The sequence below is a fragment of the Salmo salar genome, chromosome ssa17 (assembly GCF_905237065.1).
Source record: "Salmo salar chromosome ssa17, Ssal_v3.1, whole genome shotgun sequence".
Taxonomy (NCBI): domain Eukaryota; kingdom Metazoa; phylum Chordata; class Actinopteri; order Salmoniformes; family Salmonidae; genus Salmo; species Salmo salar.
Genome location: NC_059458.1, coordinates 71,182,234 through 71,201,024, shown reverse-complemented (window position 1 = coordinate 71,201,024; position 18,791 = coordinate 71,182,234). Strand labels below are relative to the sequence as shown.

General features: G+C 44.6%; 1 protein-coding gene across 1 annotated transcript in view; it reads left to right on the top strand.

Annotated features, from left to right (window-relative positions):
• LOC106609610 (exocyst complex component 4) overlaps window positions 1–18,791 on the top strand; it is an 816,839-nt gene that overhangs the window by 11,417 nt on the left and 786,631 nt on the right. The window contains exon 3 of the mRNA XM_045700059.1: window positions 8–202. Within this exon, the coding sequence (XP_045556015.1) occupies window positions 8–202 (195 nt within the window). The remainder of the gene's footprint in view (window positions 1–7; window positions 203–18,791) is intronic.

Sequence of the window (18,791 nt, the reverse complement as noted above, 5' to 3'; positions counted from 1 at the left end):
ATCCCAGGTGAAGGAGAACCTGCTGTCCTGTAAGATGCTGCTCCACTGCAAGAGGGATGAACTGAGGAAGCTGTGGATCGAAGGCATCGAGCATAAACACGTCCTCAACCTGCTGGACGAGATCGAGAGTATCAAGCAGGTCCCACAGAGACTGGAGGCCTGCATGGCCAGCAAGCACTACCTGCACGCCACCGACATGCTGGTAAGAGTGAGTGGGTGTGTATGCATGTGGAGGTGGGGTGGTAGGTGAGGATGTGGTAAGGTTTGTATGAAAGTGTGTTAAGTTTGATGTTTGGAGCATGGTGGGCGTGTGTGCGAGAGAATGGGATTCGTATGATTAACACCGGGATATGGCAATCCAGACATCCCAGCTAGATTTTGAATTCTTGACGTTGACCTGACACTTGACTATCATATTACATGATTGCTGTCCTCCTTGGCTACAGAAATGGACTGGCATTTCAGCTAATTGGCTGGACTGTCAGTTTTCTTCCATTTGGTGCCTAATGAACACGACCCAATTGTACATCTCCCTTCCAGCCGGTCAGCTTCGTGAAAGCGGCCCATGGGCCACCACAGGCGTGTGGGTTGAGTTTGATGTGTGTTTTGTGGCGCGTTCTGCGGGGGCCAAAGCACTAAATGGCTGGTACAACTCTGTGGTCTCTCCTTTCCCTTCTTCCTCCGTTCACTCCTACACTCTTCTTCCAAACTCAGGTAATTAGGGCCTAGTCAGTTCATCTCTGCTCCAGAACGGGCAGATTTGAGAGGGAGGACTAGGGATGTCTGGCCCCCTGAGGCCCCTGAAGACCTTCTGTCTCTTTGTCTCCCACTCGCAGTCCTTTGTGGGGGCCGCAAACCTAAAGCACTTTTTACATAGTGTGGTGAAGTTGATGGAAGCTGGTGACACTATTTAGGAAAATCACTCCCATCTGAGCTAAATATATTAACTGTTATGTATGTAGTGGTTCTTCCTTTAAACGTTCTGATCTTTATGGCATGACCGTTTGTGGTAGATGGTGGCGGATTGTGGTAAATTGCGTCATTCTGTCATTGCACCACACTATCACAAGGGGGAGTTAGAACGCTGATCTATCAGTAGTCTAAACTGTGGCACAAATTGACTATCTTTTCCTAAATGATGGCGGTGTGAATGTTTCAGTCCGAGAGTCTCTGGCTTTAGAGTCCTGCATCAGGCGGGTGGTCCTGGAGTTGAGAACTTGGATAAATACAATGGCGCAATTACACTTGACATGTGGACTGATGATTTTCAAAAAATTGGCACAGTGGGCTTTTGGATTCTCTCCCTCTAAAGATAGAAATATACACTGCTCAAAAAAATAAAGGGAACACTAAAATAACACATCCTAGATCTGAATGAATGAAATAATCTTATTAAATACTTTTTTCTTTACATAGTTGAATGTGCTGACAACAAAATCACACAAAAATAATCAATGGAAATCCAATTTATCAACCCATGGAGGTCTGGATTTGGAGTCACACTCAAAATTAAAGTGGAAAACCACACTACAGGCTGATCCAACTTTGATGTAATGTCCTTAAAACAAGTCAAAATGAGGCTCAGTAGTGTGTGTGGCCTCCACGTGCCTGTATGACCTCCCTACAACGCCTGGGCATGCTCCTGGTGAGGTGGCGGATGGTCTCCTGAGGGATCTCCTCCCAGACCTGGACAAAAGCATCCGCCAACTCCTGGACTGTCTGTGGTGCAACGTGGCGTTGGTGGATGGAGCGAGACATGATGTCCCAGATGTGCTCAATTGGATTCAGGTCTGGGGAACGGGCGGGCCAGTCCATAGCATCAATGCCTTCCTCTTGCAGGAACTGCTGACACACTCCAGCCACATGAGGTCTAGCATTGTCTTGCATTAGGAGGAACCCAGGGCCAACCGCACCAGCATATGGTCTCACAAGGGGTCTGAGGATCTCATCTCGGTACCTAATGGCAGTCAGGCTACCTCTGGCGAGCACATGGAGGGCTGTGCGGCCCCCCAAAGAAATGCCACCCCACACCATGACTGACCCACTGCCAAACCGGTCATGCTGGAGGATGTTGCAGGCAGCAGAACGCTCTCCACGGTGTCTCCAGACTGTCACGTCTGTCACGTGCTCAGTGTGAACCTGCTTTCATCTGTGAAGAGCACAGGGCGCCAGTGTCGAATTTGCCAATCTTGGTGTTCTCTGGCAAATGCCAAACGTCCTGCACGGTGTTGGGCTGTAAGCACAACCCCCACCTGTGGACGTCGGGCCCTCATACCACCCTCATGGAGTCTGTTTCTGACCGTTTGAGCAGACACATGCACATTTGTGGCCTGCTGGAGGTCATTTTGCAGGGCTCTGGCAGTGCTCCTCCTGCTCCTCCTTGCACAAAGGCGGAGGTAGCGGTCCTGTTGCTGGGTTGTTGCCCTCCTACGGCCTCCTCCACGTCTCCTGATGTACTGGCCTGTCTCCTGGTAGCGCCTCCATGCTCTGGACACTACGCTGACAGACACAGCAAACCTTCTTGCCACAGCTCGCATTAATGTGCCATCCTGGATGAGCTGCACTACCTGAGCCACTTGTGTGTGTTGTAGACTCCGTCTCATGCTACCACTAGAGTGAAAGCACCGCCAGCATTCAAAAGTGACCAAAACATCAGCCAGGAAGCATAGGAACTGAGAAGTGGTCTGTGGTCACCCCCTGCAGAACCACTCCTTTATTGGGGGTGTCTTGCTAATTGCCTATAATTTCCACCTGTTGTCTATTCCATTTGCACAACAGCATGTGAAATGTATTGTCAATCAGTGTTGCTTCCTAAGTGGACAGTTTGATTTCACAGAAGTGTGATTGACTTGGAGTTACATTGTGTTGTTTAAGTGTTCCCTTTATTTTTTTGAGCAGTATATAATTCAAAATAACAAATGGTCTTTTACCACAGTGTGAAAGAGTGACAGCCCCTCTATTGAATGTGAGTTCGTGAAACATGGAGTCCTTCTTTGCTAATGTGAAGAAGAAACTGAATGAAAGAGAGTCCAGCGAGGATAGGGAGTTGCCCACATTTTCAAGACCTGAGCGACTTCATTTATTTATGAAATATACTTGTTTATTTAGGCAATTTAATATATTAGTTTAGGCTTGGCCTATTTAGTAGGATTTCTTCAAATTGCTGTGCAGGAAAAGGATGTCATCCACCGTGCCTGGTCGCAGGCTAACGGTTAGCTTCTCTCTGAAACCACACATCCATCTGAAGGTGATGCTTTATCCACCGTGCCTGGTCGCAGGCTAACGGCTAGCTTCTCTCTGAAACCACACATCCATCTGAAGGTGATGCTTTATCCACCGTGCCTGGTCGCAGGCTAACGGCTAGCTTCTCTCTGAAACCACACATCCATCTGAAGGTGATGCTTTATCCACCGTGCCTGGTCGCAGGCTAACAGCTAGCTTCTCTCTGAAACCACACATCCATCTGAAGGTGATGCTTTATCCACCGTGCCTGGTCGCAGGCTAACGGTTAGCTTCTCTCTGAAACCACACATCCATCTGAAGGTGATGCTTTATCCACCGTGCCTGGTCGCAGGCTAACAGCTAGCTTCTCTCTGAAACCACACATCCATCTGAAGGTGATGCTTTATCCACCGTGCCTGGTCGCAGGCTAACGGCTAGCTTCTCTCTGAAACCACACATCCATCTGAAGGTGATGCTTTATCCACCGTGCCTGGTCGCAGGCTAACAGCTAGCTTCTCTCTGAAACCACACATCCATCTGAAGGTGATGCTTTATCCACCGTGCCTGGTCGCAGGCTAACGGCTAGCTTCTCTCTGAAACCACACATCCATCTGAAGGTGACGCTTTATCCTTTGGAACCACACAATTACCAGGTGGACAGTAGGCCTCTTGAAGCGATAGAGGATAGAGCTGATTTTATTTTGCCTGATGCAGGACTGCGATAGCAGAGAGACTGACTGAAACATTCACACCTCCATTAAAATACAAAAGCATAGTCTAATAGCTCAGCTAGTTGTGAAAAATACCCCAATTTGTGCCATAGTTTTAATTACTGATAGTTGCTGCAGTCATTCAGAGTTGAGTCCTATTGTAAAGTGTAGCCTAATGGCCAAAAAGGGGCAAACTTGCAATGTATTCGATGTTTAAGTAATATAAAGTTTAATTTCTAACTCCTAACTCCATATCTAACTCCATATCAAAGAATATGAAATAATGTGTCTTAAACCCTGCATTATAATATAACTTATTTTGAACGAAAGCCAGCAATGAGTGAGTCACTCAGCCCAATGCTGTTCGTGCTTCTGTTTCCTAATTTGAGTGTTTATTTAATATCCTACGGAGTCTGTCATCACCAAACCTCATGCAACCACAAAATGCTGTGGGAGTGACAAAATGTATTACAATTGAATTTAAATGAACTGAATGATGAGGATGAAGAACAAGAGAGTGATTGTATTTAAAGCAGTAGTGTAAGAATTGCGTGATTGTATTTAAAGCAATAGTGTAAGAATTGCTCTTCCTCTGTCTCGTGCGTACACAAAAAAAAGACCCCATTTTGTTTCTAGTTTGTCAGAAGAAGACCATGTAACACGCATATAGACACATATACATTATTTGTTCATCAACATCTTTATGCTTTCGTTAATAAAATAATGATAGACTCTTTCAAAATACAGATGTTTATTTCAACTACATCTCTGCTACATTTTAGTTGCACTTCCCCCCAGCTCCACAACCATGGGTAAAACCTTGCTGAGAAGATCAATGTGTTGTTGTATCGTCAGTTTCTTAACAAAAAAAAGGTTTAACATATTTTGAATGAATTCCTGAATTCAATTGCTTTAGCTGACATTTTGCAGTTTATTTACTGTTTAATTGTTCAAGTCTCTTTTTTTGCTTGGAATAGAAACACACTTCTCTGTGCTGGAGATATTTTTAAGAATACAAAAGAAGCCAGCCACCCTTGATGGGCTATCAGCAGGACAATAGACTCTTGCCGAGTTTAGAGACTTTAAATGTTTGCGAGGCATCTCACTACTCTCATCTCTTTGCATAGCCCACCAAATGCACAGTTTTTTAACCAAATTGATTCATATTATGGTGTTTCTATTCCAAGAAAAATGTAAATGCATTTTACAGTAGCCCATCTAGGCCTTAGGGTTTCCGTTAGGAAAATATGGTGCTGTACAACGTGACCAGTCGGGAGTAGGCCTAGGCTACTAAGTGATTGCGAGAACATTTCCACACCCGAATTGTATGCTGACCAATATCCAAACGGAGATTCAGTGAAAATAAAAAATCTGATTTGATTTATCAAGATCAGTCCCCATGCTTGTCTCAAAGCAGCGCAAAACGGTGCTGAAATAGTTGACCACACGCGGGTAAGCTACTGCTTCAAATCCTATTATAACAATTGGATGACTTTGGGTGTTTGTCAGCAACAATTTGTTGCCTTCATTAGCCTACTTTATTCTAATATTTATGTCATTCAGTGATATTTATTCTCATAGTAATTCGTTATGGGTCAATCCAGAAGTGGTTAACCTCTACGGGATCGGTCCCCCCCCGCCACAGGACGGTTGAGCTAACGTAGGCTGTGATTCGCATGAGGTTGTAAGTAACAAAAAAAAAATCCCAGGACACAGACATGGGCAGAAAGCTTAAATTCTTGTTAATCTAACTGCACTGTCCAATTTACAGTAGCTATTACAGTGAAAGAATACCATGCTATTGTTTGAGGAGAGTGCACCATTATGAACTTGAAAATGTATTAATAAACCAATTATGCACATTTGAGCAGTCTTGATACAGTTTGAATAGATATGCAATGGTTCATTGGATGAGTCTAAAACTTTGCACATACACTGCTGCCACCTAGTGGCCAAAATCAAAATTGCGCTTTGGCTGGAATAATACATTATGGCCTTTCTCTTGCATTTCAAAGATGATGGTACCCCCTCCCCAGATCTAATGTATTCTCCTACATTAATTTCACATTTTCACAAACTTCAAAGTGTTTCCTTTGAAATGGTATCAAGAATATGCATATCCTTGCTTCAGGTCCTGAGCTACAGGCAGTTCGATTTGGGTATGTGATTTTAGGCGAAAAAAAACCAATTGATTGGATCCTAATTAAGCTACATTTCTAAAAGTATAAACTGCACAACAAATACTATAATAATTAAAAAGCTAATTATGATCAATCCCATATATTCTGTTCTAACAAAAAATGTTTTAAGTCTCTAGTACAGCCAATATTAAAAACAGTCAAATGCATAGGGGCAGCACGTAGCCTAGTGATTAGAGCATTGGGCCAGTAACCGGAAGAAGCTGACAAGGTAAAAATCTTTCATTGTGCCCCTGAGCAAAGCAGTTAACCCACTGTTCCCCGGGTGCCAAAGACGTAGTTTAGATTATGGCAGCCTCCCGCACCTTTCTGATTCTGAGGGGTTGGGTTAAATGCAGAAGACACATTTCAGTTGAATACATTCAATTGGACAACTGACTAGGTATCCCCCTTTCCCATTTGTGAATTCACTCACATTAGCCGACATGTTGCGGTTTATTCATTGTTTCATTATTCAAGGCACCCTTTATTTCATTTTATATCTAAAATGCTTGACTGTATTTAAAGACATGGACGACTTGAATGATTGATTGATATACTGTATCCTTTATGCCAAAAAGCAAGTTAGGCTAAACCAGCTACAGTAAACAGGACTATTAGGCCTACAGCTCCATGTCATTTCAATAACTTACCTTCTCAAAGATGCCCTCTGGTGGTCAAACTAGCGTCATTGGCAACAAAATAATATGATGTCATGCACTCTCATGTGCAATACAAACGCAGCACACTGCAAGCGGTGCTGCAGTAGGACGCAACTTTTAAAGGAAGAACCACTGTAGTGGTAGGCTTGGCGGTATACTCGGGTATTTGGAAAAAGCCACAGGTGGTTTTTCAATACCGTCAAAACAAGTTTAAAAAAAAAAAAGTGTATTATTTTACATTATGAAGATTACCGTAGTTCCCCAGAACAGTTGAGCCAGTCTCTTGTTTGTAACAGCACAACAGGAGAAAACAGGAGCTGGTCAGTATATAACAGGAGAAAACAGGAGCCGGTCAGTATATAACCTTCTCAGGAGCAGAACGCCAGGGTTAGCAAAAAAAAAAAAAAAAAAAGAAATGCTCACGTAAGTGCAGAGCCGCTTAGTATATAACAGGAGAAAACAGGAGCCGGTCAGTATATAACAGGAGAAAAGAGCCGGTCAGTATATAACAGGAGAAAACAGGAGCTGGTCAGTATATAACAGGAGCTGGTCAGTATATAACAGGAGAAAACAGGAGCTGGTCAGTATATAACAGGAGAAAACAGGAGCTGGTCAGTATATAACAGGAGCTGGTCAGTATATAACAGGAGAAAACAGGAGCCGGTCAGTATATAACAGGAGAAAACAGGAGCTGGTCAGTATATAACAGGAGCTGGTCAGATAACAGGAGCTGGTCAGTATATAACAGGAGAAAACAGGAGCTGGTCAGTATATAACAGGAGAAAACAGGAGCCGGTCAGTATATAACAGGAGAAAACAGGAGCCGGTCAGTATATAACAGGAGCTGGTCAGTATATAACAGGAGAAAACAGGAGCTGGTCAGTATATAACAGGAGAAAACAGGAGCCGGTCAGTATATAACAGGAGCTGGTCAGTATATAACAGGAGAAAACAGGAGCTGGTCAGTATATAACAGGAGAAAACAGGAGCCGGTCAGTATATAACAGGAGAAAACAGGAGCCGGTCAGTATATAACAGGAGAAAACAGGAGCTGGTCAGTATATAACAGGAGAAAACAGGAGCTGGTCAGTATATAACAGGAGCCGGTCAGTATATAACAGGAGCTGGTCAGTATATAACAGGAGAAAACAGGAGCCGGTCAGTATATAACAGGAGAAAACAGGAGCCGGTCAGTATATAACAGGAGCTGGTCAGTATATAACAGGAGAAAACAGGAGCCGGTCAGTATATAACAGGAGCCGGTCAGTATATAACAGGAGCCGGTCAGTATATAACAGGAGCCGGTCAGTATATAACAGGAGAAAACAGGAGCCGGTCAGTATATAACAGGAGAAAACAGGAGCCGGTCAGTATATAACAGGAGCCGGTCAGTATATAACAGGAGCCGGTCAGTATATAACAGGAGCCGGTCAGTATATAACAGGAGCCGGTCAGTATATAACAGGAGAAAACAGGAGCTGGTCAGTATATAACAGGAGCTGGTCAGTATATAACAGGAGAAAACAGGAGCCGGTCAGTATATAACAGGAGAAAACAGGAGCTGGTCAGTATATAACAGGAGCCGGTCAGTATATAACAGGAGAAAACAGGAGCTGGTCAGTATATAACAGGAGAAAACAGGAGCCGGTCAGTATATAACAGGAGCCGGTCAGTATATAACAGGAGCCGGTCAGTATATAACAGGAGCCGGTCAGTATATAACAGGAGCCGGTCAGTATATAACAGGAGCCGGTCAGTATATAACAGGAGCCGGTCAGTATATAACAGGAGAAAACAGGAGCTGGTCAGTATATAACAGGAGCTGGACAGTATATAACAGGAGAAAACAGGAGCCGGTCAGTATATAACAGGAGAAAACAGGAGCTGGTCAGTATATAACAGGACAAAACAGGAGCTGGTCAGTATATAACAGGAGCTGGTCAGTATATAACAGGAGAAAACAGGAGCTGGTCAGTATATAACAGGAGAAAACAGGAGCCGGTCAGTATATAACAGGAGCTGGTCAGTATATAACAGGAGAAAACAGGAGCCGGTCAGTATATAACAGGAGAAAACAGGAGCTGGTCAGTATATAACAGGAGCCGGTCAGTATATAACAGGAGAAAACAGGAGCTGGTCAGTATATAACAGGAGCTGGTCAGTATATAACAGGAGAAAACAGGAGCTGGTCAGTATATAACAGGAGAAAACAGGAGCCGGTCAGTATATAACAGGAGAAAACAGGAGCTGGTCAGTATATAACAGGAGAAAACAGGAGCCGGTCAGTATATAACAGGAGAAAACAGGAGCCGGTCAGTATATAACAGGAGCCGGTCAGTATATAACAGGAGCCGGTCAGTATATAACAGGAGCCGGTCAGTATATAACAGGAGCCGGTCAGTATATAACAGGAGCTGGTCAGTATATAACAGGAGAAAACAGGAGCTGGTCAGTATATAACAGGAGCTGGTCAGTATATAACAGGAGAAAACAGGAGCCGGTCAGTATATAACAGGAGAAAACAGGAGCTGGTCAGTATATAACAGGAGCTGGTCAGTATATAACAGGAGAAAACAGGAGCCGGTCAGTATATAACAGGAGAAAACAGGAGCCGGTCAGTATATAACAGGAGAAAACAGGAGCCGGTCAGTATATAACAGGAGCTGGTCAGTATATAACAGGAGAAAACAGGAGCTGGTCAGTATATAACAGGAGAAAACAGGAGCCGGTCAGTATATAACAGGAGCTGGTCAGTATATAACAGGAGAAAACAGGAGCTGGTCAGTATATAACAGGAGAAAACAGGAGCCGGTCAGTATATAACAGGAGAAAACAGGAGCCGGTCAGTATATAACAGGAGAAAACAGGAGCTGGTCAGTATATAACAGGAGAAAACAGGAGCTGGTCAGTATATAACAGGAGCTGGTCAGTATATAACAGGAGCCGGTCAGTATATAACAGGAGAAAACAGGAGCCGGTCAGTATATAACAGGAGAAAACAGGAGCCGGTCAGTATATAACAGGAGAAAACAGGAGCCGGTCAGTATATAACAGGAGCCGGTCAGTATATAACAGGAGCCGGTCAGTATATAACAGGAGCCGGTCAGTATATAACAGGAGAAAACAGGAGCCGGTCAGTATATAACAGGAGCTGGTCAGTATATAACAGGAGAAAACAGGAGCCGGTCAGTATATAACAGGAGCTGGTCAGTATATAACAGGAGAAAACAGGTGCCGGTCAGTATATAACAGGAGCTGGTCAGTATATAACAGGAGAAAACAGGAGCCGGTCAGTATATAACAGGAGCTGGTCAGTATATAACAGGAGAAAACAGGAGCCGGTCAGTATATAACAGGAGAAAACAGGAGCCGGTCAGTATATAACAGGAGCTGGTCAGTATATAACAGGAGAAAACAGGAGCCGGTCAGTATATAACAGGAGAAAACAGGAGCCGGTCAGTATATAACAGGAGCTGGTCAGTATATAACAGGAGCTGGTCAGTATATAACAGGAGCTGGTCAGTATATAACAGGAGCTGGTCAGTATATAACAGGAGCCGGTCAGTATATAACAGGAGAAAACAACAGGAGCCGGTCAGTATATAACAGGAGAAAACAGGAGCCGGTCAGTATATAACAGGAGCTGGTCAGTATATAACAGGAGAAAACAGGAGCTGGTCAGTATATAACAGGAGAAAACAGGAGCTGGTCAGTATATAACAGGAGCTGGTCAGTATATAACAGGAGAAAACAGGAGCCGGTCAGTATATAACAGGAGAAAACAGGAGCCGGTCAGTATATAACAGGAGAAAACAGGAGCCGGTCAGTATATAACAGGAGCTGGTCAGTATATAACAGGAGCTGGTCAGTATATAACAGGAGAAAACAGGAGCTGGTCAGTATATAACAGGAGAAAACAGGAGCTGGTCAGTATATAACAGGAGAAAACAGGAGCCGGTCAGTATATAACAGGAGAAAACAGGAGCCGGTCAGTATATAACAGGAGAAAACAGGAGCCGGTCAGTATATAACAGGAGAAAACAGGAGCCGGTCAGTATATAACAGGAGCCGGTCAGTATATAACAGGAGCCGGTCAGTATATAACAGGAGCCGGTCAGTATATAACAGGAGAAAACAGGAGCCGGTCAGTATATAACAGGAGCTGGTCAGTATATAACAGGAGAAAACAGGAGCCGGTCAGTATATAACAGGAGCTGGTCAGTATATAACAGGAGAAAACAGGAGCCGGTCAGTATATAACAGGAGCTGGTCAGTATATAACAGGAGAAAACAGGAGCTGGTCAGTATATAACAGGAGAAAACAGGAGCCGGTCAGTATATAACAGGAGAAAACAGGAGCTGGTCAGTATATAACAGGAGAAAACAGGAGCCAGTCAGTATATAACAGGAGAAAACAGGAGCTGGTCAGTATATAACAGCAGAAAACAGGAGCCGGTCAGTATATAACAGGAGCTGGTCAGTATATAACAGGAGAAAACAGGAGCCGGTCAGTATATAACAGGAGCTGGTCAGTATATAACAGGAGCTGGTCAGTATATAACAGGAGAAAACAGGAGCCGGTCAGTATATAACAGGAGAAAACAGGAGCCGGTCAGTATATAACAGGAGAAAACAGGAGCCGGTCAGTATATAACAGGAGCCGGTCAGTATATAACAGGAGCCGGTCAGTATATAACAGGAGCCGGTCAGTATATAACAGGAGCTGGTCAGTATATAACAGGAGAAAACAGGAGCCGGTCAGTATATAACAGGAGAAAACAGGAGCCGGTCAGTATATAACAGGAGCCGGTCAGTATATAACAGGAGCCGGTCAGTATATAACAGGAGAAAACAGGAGCCGGTCAGTATATAACAGGAGAAAACAGGAGCCGGTCAGTATATAACAGGAGAAAACAGGAGCCGGTCAGTATATAACAGGAGCTGGTCAGTATATAACAGGAGCTGGTCAGTATATAACAGGAGCTGGTCAGTATATAACAGGAGCTGGTCAGTATATAACAGGAGCCGGTCAGTATATAACAGGAGAAAACAACAGGAGCCGGTCAGTATATAACAGGAGAAAACAACAGGAGCCGGTCAGTATATAACAGGAGCCGGTCAGTATATAACAGGAGAAAACAGGAGCCGGTCAGTATATAACAGGAGCTGGTCAGTATATAACAGGAGAAAACAGGAGCCGGTCAGTATATAACAGGAGCTGGTCAGTATATAACAGGAGAAAACAGGAGCCGGTCAGTATATAACAGGAGCTGGTCAGTATATAACAGGAGAAAACAGGAGCTGGTCAGTATATAACAGGAGAAAACAGGAGCCGGTCAGTATATAACAGGAGCCGGTCAGTATATAACAGGAGCCGGTCAGTATATAACAGGAGCCGGTCAGTATATAACAGGAGAAAACAGGAGCCGGTCAGTATATAACAGGAGAAAACAGGAGCCGGTCAGTATATAACAGGAGAAAACAGGAGCTGGTCAGTATATAACAGGAGCTGGTCAGTATATAACAGGAGCTGGTCAGTATATAACAGGAGCTGGTCAGTATATAACAGGAGCTGGTCAGTATATAACAGGAGCTGGTCAGTATATAACAGGAGCTGGTCAGTATATAACAGGAGAAAACAGGAGCTGGTCAGTATATAACAGGAGAAAACAGGAGCCGGTCAGTATATAACAGGAGGACTGGTCAGTATATAACAGGAGCCGGTCAGTATATAACAGGAGCTGGTCAGTATATAACAGGAGAAAACAGGAGCCGGTCAGTATATAACAGGAGCCGGTCAGTATATAACAGGAGCCGGTCAGTATATAACAGGAGAAACAGGAGCTGGTCAGTATATAACAGGAGCTGGTCAGTATATAACAGGAGAAAACAGGAGCCGGTCAGTATATAACAGGAGAGAGCTGGTCAGTATATAACAGGAGAAAACAGGAGCCGGTCAGTATATAACAGGAGCTGGTCAGTATATAACAGGAGCCGGTCAGTATATAACAGGAGAAAACAGGAGCCGGTCAGTATATAACAGGAGAAAACAGGAGCCGGTCAGTATATAACAGGAGAAAACAGGAGCTGGTCAGTATATAACAGGAGAAAACAGGAGCCGGTCAGTATATAACAGGAGAAAACAGGAGCCGGTCAGTATATAACAGGAGAAAACAGGAGCTGGTCAGTATATAACAGGAGCTGGTCAGTATATAACAGGAGAAAACAGGAGCTGGTCAGTATATAACAGGAGCTGGTCAGTATATAACAGGAGAAAACAGGAGCTGGTCAGTATATAACAGGAGAAAACAGGAGCCGGTCAGTATATAACAGGAGCTGGTCAGTATATAACAGGAGCTGGTCAGTATATAACAGGAGAAAACAGGAGCCGGTCAGTATATAACAGGAGAAAACAGGAGCTGGTCAGTATATAACAGGAGAAAACAGGAGCTGGTCAGTATATAACAGGAGAAAACAGGAGCCGGTCAGTATATAACAGGAGAGCTGGTCAGTATATAACAGGAGAAAACAGGAGCTGGTCAGTATATAACAGGAGAAAAACAGGAGCTGGTCAGTATATAACAGGAGAAAACAGGACAGGAGCTGGTCAGTATATAACAGGAGAAAACAGGAGCCGGTCAGTATATAACAGGAGCTGGTCAGTATATAACAGGAGAAAACAGGAGCTGGTCAGTATATAACAGGAGAAAACAGGAGCCGGTCAGTATATAACAGGAGAAAACAGGAGCCGGTCAGTATATAACAGGAGGCTGGTCAGTATATAACAGGAGCTGGTCAGTATATAACAGGAGAAAACAGGAGCCGGTCAGTATATAACAGGAGCTGGTCAGTATATAACAGGAGAAAACAGGAGCCGGTCAGTATATAACAGGAGAAAACAACAGGAGCTGGTCAGTATATAACAGGAGAAAACAACAGGAGCCGGTCAGTATATAACAGGAGAAAACAGGAGCCGGTCAGTATATAACAGGAGCTGGTCAGTATATAACAGGAGCTGGTCAGTATATAACAGGAGAAAACAGGAGCCGGTCAGTATATAACAGGAGAAAACAGGAGCCGGTCAGTATATAACAGGAGCTGGTCAGTATATAACAGGACAGGAGCTGGTCAGTATATAACAGGAGAAGCTGGTCAGTATATAACAGGAGAAAAACAGGAGCTGGTCAGTATATAACAGGAGAAACAGGAGCCGGTCAGTATATAACAGGAGCTGGTCAGTATATAACAGGAGAAAACAGGAGCCGGTCAGTATATAACAGGAGAAAACAGGAGCCGGTCAGTATATAACAGGAGCTGGTCAGTATATAACAGGAGCTGGTCAGTATATAACAGGAGAAAACAGGAGCTGGTCAGTATATAACAGGAGCTGGTCAGTATATAACAGGAGAAAACAGGAGCTGGTCAGTATATAACAGGAGCTGGTCAGTATATAACAGGAGAAAACAACAGGAGCCGGTCAGTATATAACAGGAGCCGGTCAGTATATAACAGGAGCCGGTCAGTATATAACAGGAGCTGGTCAGTATATAACAGGAGAAAACAGGAGCTGGTCAGTATATAACAGGAGAAAACAGGAGCTGGTCAGTATATAACAGGAGCTGGTCAGTATATAACAGGAGAAAACAGGAGCTGGTCAGTATATAACAGGAGCTGGTCAGTATATAACAGGAGAAAACAGGAGCTGGTCAGTATATAACAGGAGAAAACAGGAGCTGGTCAGTATATAACAGGAGCAGAAAACAGGAGCTGGTCAGTATATAACAGGAGCTGGTCAGTATATAACAGGAGACAGGAGCTGGTCAGTATATAACAGGAGAAAACAGGAGCCGGTCAGTATATAACAGGAGAAAACAGGAGCCGGTCAGTATATAACAGGAGCCGGTCAGTATATAACAGGAGCTGGTCAGTATATAACAGGAGCTGGTCAGTATAATAACAGGAGCCGGTCAGTATATAACAGGAGAAAACAGGAGCCGGTCAGTATATAACAGGAGCCGGTCAGTATATAACAGGAGAAAACAACAGGAGCTGGTCAGTATATAACAGGAGAAAACAACAGGAGCTGGTCAGTATATAACAGGAGCTGGTCAGTATATAACAGGAGAAAACAACAGGAGCTGGTCAGTATATAACAGGAGAAAACAACAGGAGCTGGTCAGTATATAACAGGAGCTGGTCAGTATATAACAGGAGAAAACAGGAGCTGGTCAGTATATAACAGGAGAAAAACAGGAGCTGGTCAGTATATAACAGGAGAAAACAGGAGCCGGTCAGTATATAACAGGAGCTGGTCAGTATATAACAGGAGCTGGTCAGTATATAACAGGAGCTGGTCAGTATATAACAGGAGAAAACAGGAGCTGGTCAGTATATAACAGGAGCTGGTCAGTATATAACAGGAGAAAACACGGAGCCGGTCAGTATATAACAGGAGCTGGTCAGTATATAACAGGAGCTGGTCAGTATATAACAGGAGAAAACAGGAGCTGGTCAGTATATAACAGGAGCTGGTCAGTATATAACAGGAGCTGGTCAGTATATAACAGGAGAAAACAACAGGAGCTGGTCAGTATATAACAGGAGAAAACAACAGGAGCTGGTCAGTATATAACAGGAGCTGGTCAGTATATAACAGGAGAAAACAGGAGCTGGTCAGTATATAACAGGAGAAAACAACAGGAGCTGGTCAGTATATAACAGGAGAAAACAGGAGCTGGTCAGTATATAACAGGAGAAAAACAGGAGCTGGTCAGTATATAACAGGAGCTGGTCAGTATATAACAGGAGCTGGTCAGTATATAACAGGAGCCGGTCAGTATAACAGGAGAAAACAACAGGAGCCGGTCAGTATATAACAGGAGAAAACAACAGGAGCCGGTCAGTATATAACAGGAGCTGGTCAGTATATAACAGGAGCTGGTCAGTATATAACAGGAGCTGGTCAGTATATAACAGGAGCCGGTCAGTATATAACAGGAGCTGGTCAGTATATAACAGGAGCTGGTCAGTATATAACAGGAGAAAACAGGAGCTGGTCAGTATATAACAGGAGAAAACAACAGGAGCCGGTCAGTATATAACAGGAGCTGGTCAGTATATAACAGGAGAAAACAACAGGAGCCGGTCAGTATATAACAGGAGCTGGTCAGTATATAACAGGAGAAAACAGGAGCTGGTCAGTATATAACAGGAGAAAACAACAGGAGCTGGTCAGTATATAACAGGAGCTGGTCAGTATACAACAGGAGCTGGTCAGTATATAACAGGAGCTGGTCAGTATATAACAGGAGAAAACAACAGGAGCTGGTCAGTATATAACAGGAGCTGGTCAGTATATAACAGGAGAAAACAACAGGAGCTGGTCAGTATATAACAGGAGCTGGTCAGTATATAACAGGAGAAAACAACAGGAGCTGGTCAGTCCACAACAGGAGAAAACAACAGGAGCTGGTCAGTACACAACAGGAGAAAACAACAGGAGCTGGTCAGTATATAACAGGAGCTGGTCAGTCCACAACAGGAGAAAACAACGGCGCTGGTCAGTATATAACAGGAGCTGGTCAGTCCACAACAGGAGAAAACAACAGGAGCTGGTCAGTATATAACAGGAGCTGGTCAGTCCACAACAGGAGAAAACAACAGGAGCTGGTCAGTATATAACAGGAGCTGGTCAGTCCACAACAGGAGAAAACAACAGGAGCTGGTCAGTCCACAACAGGAGCTGGTCAGTATATAACAGGAGCTGGTCAGTATATAACAGGAGCTGGTCAGTCCACAACAGGAGAAAACAACAGGAGCTGGTCAGTCCACAACAGGAGAAAACAACAGGAGCTGGTCAGTCCACAACAGGAGAAAACAACAGGAGCTGGTCAGTATATAACAGGAGCTGGTCAGTCCACAACAGGAGAAAACAACAGGAGCTGGTCAGTATATAACAGGAGCTGGTCAGTCCACAACAGGAGCTGGTCAGTCCACAACAGGAGCTGGTCAGTATATAACAGGAGCTGGTCAGTCCACAACAGGAGAAAACAACAGGAGCTGGTCAGTATATAACAGGAGCTGGTCAGTCCACAACAGGAGAAAACAACAGGAGCTGGTCAGTCCACAACAGGAGAAAACAACAGGAGCTGGTCAGTATATAACAGGAGCTGGTCAGTATCACAACAGGAGGGCTGGTCAGCAAACAACAGGAGCTGGTCAGTATATAACAGGAGCTGGTCAGTCCACAACAGGAGAAAACAACAGGAGCTGGTCAGTCCACAACAGGAGAAAACAACAGGAGCTGGTCAGTATATAACAGGAGCTGGTCAGTCCACAACAGGAGAAAACAACAGGAGCTGGTCAGTCCACAACAGGAGAAAACAACAGGAGCTGGTCAGTCCACAACAGGAGAAAACAACAGGAGCTGGTCAGTCCACAACAGGAGAAAACAACAGGAGCTGGTCAGTCCACAACAGGAGAAAACAACAGGAGCTGGTCAGTATATAACAGGAGCTGGTCAGTCCACAACAGGAGAAAACAACAGGAGCTGGTCAGTATATAACAGGAGCTGGTCAGTCCACAACAGGAGAAAACAACAGGAGCTGGTCAGTCCACAACAGGAGCTGGTCAGTATATAACAGGAGAGGCTGGTCAGTCCACGACAGGAGAAAACAACAGGAGCTGGTCAGTCCACAACAGGAGAAAACAACAGGAGCTGGTCAGTCCACAACAGGAGAAAACAACAGGAGCTGGTCAGTCCACAACAGGAGCTGGTCAGTATATAACAGGAGCTGGTCAGTCCACAACAGGAGAAAACAACAGGAGCTGGTCAGTCCACAACAGGAGAAAACAACAGGAGCTGGTCAGTCCACAACAGGAGAAAACAACAGGAGCTGGTCAGTCCACAACAGGAGCTGGTCAGTATATAACAGGAGCTGGTCAGTCCACAACAGGAGAAAACAACAGGAGCTGGTCAGTACACAACAGGAGAAAACAACAGGAGCTGGTCAGTATATAACAGGAGCTGGTCAGTCCACAACAGGAGAAAACAACAGGAGCTGGTCAGTCCACAACAGGAGCTGGTCAGTATATAACAGGAGCTGGTCAGTCCACAACAGGAGAAAACAACAGGAGCTGGTCAGTCCACAACAGGAGAAAACAACAGGAGCTGGTCAGTATACAACAGGAGCTGGTCAGTCCACAACAGGAGAAAACAACAGGAGCTGGTCAGTCCACAACAGGAGAAAACAACAGGAGCTGGTCAGTCCACAACAGGAGAAAAACCACAACAGGAGCTGGTCAGTATATAACAGGAGCTGGTCAGTCCACAACAGGAGAAAACAACAGGAGCTGGTCAGTCCACAACAGGAGAAAACAACAGGAGCTGGTCAGTCCACAACAGGAGAAAACAACAGGAGCTGGTCAGTCCACAACAGGAGCTGGTCAGTATATAACAGGAGCTGGTCAGTCCACAACAGGAGAAAACAACAGGAGCTGGTCAGTCCACAACAGGAGAAAACAACAGGAGCTGGTCAGTATATAACAGGAGCTGGTCAGTATATAACAGGAGCTGGTCAGTCCACAACAGGAGAAAACAACAGGAGCTGGTCAGTATATAACAGGAGCTGGTCAGTCCACAACAGGAGCTGGTCAGTCCACAACAGGAGAAAACAACAGGAGCTGGTCAGTCCACAACAGGAGAAAACAACAGGAGCTGGTCAGTCCACAACAGGAGAAAACAACAGGAGCTGGTCAGTATATAACAGGAGCTGGTCAGTATTTAACAGGAGAAAACAACAGGAGCTGGTCAGTCCACAACAGGAGAAAACAACAGGAGCTGGTCAGTATATAACAGGAGCTGGTCAGTCCACAACAGGAGAAAACAACAGGAGCTGGTCAGTCCACAACAGGAGAAAACAACAGGAGCTGGTCAGTATATAACAGGAGCTGGTCAGTCCACAACAGGAGAAAACAACAGGAGCTGGTCAGTCCACAACAGGAGAAAACAACAGGAGCTG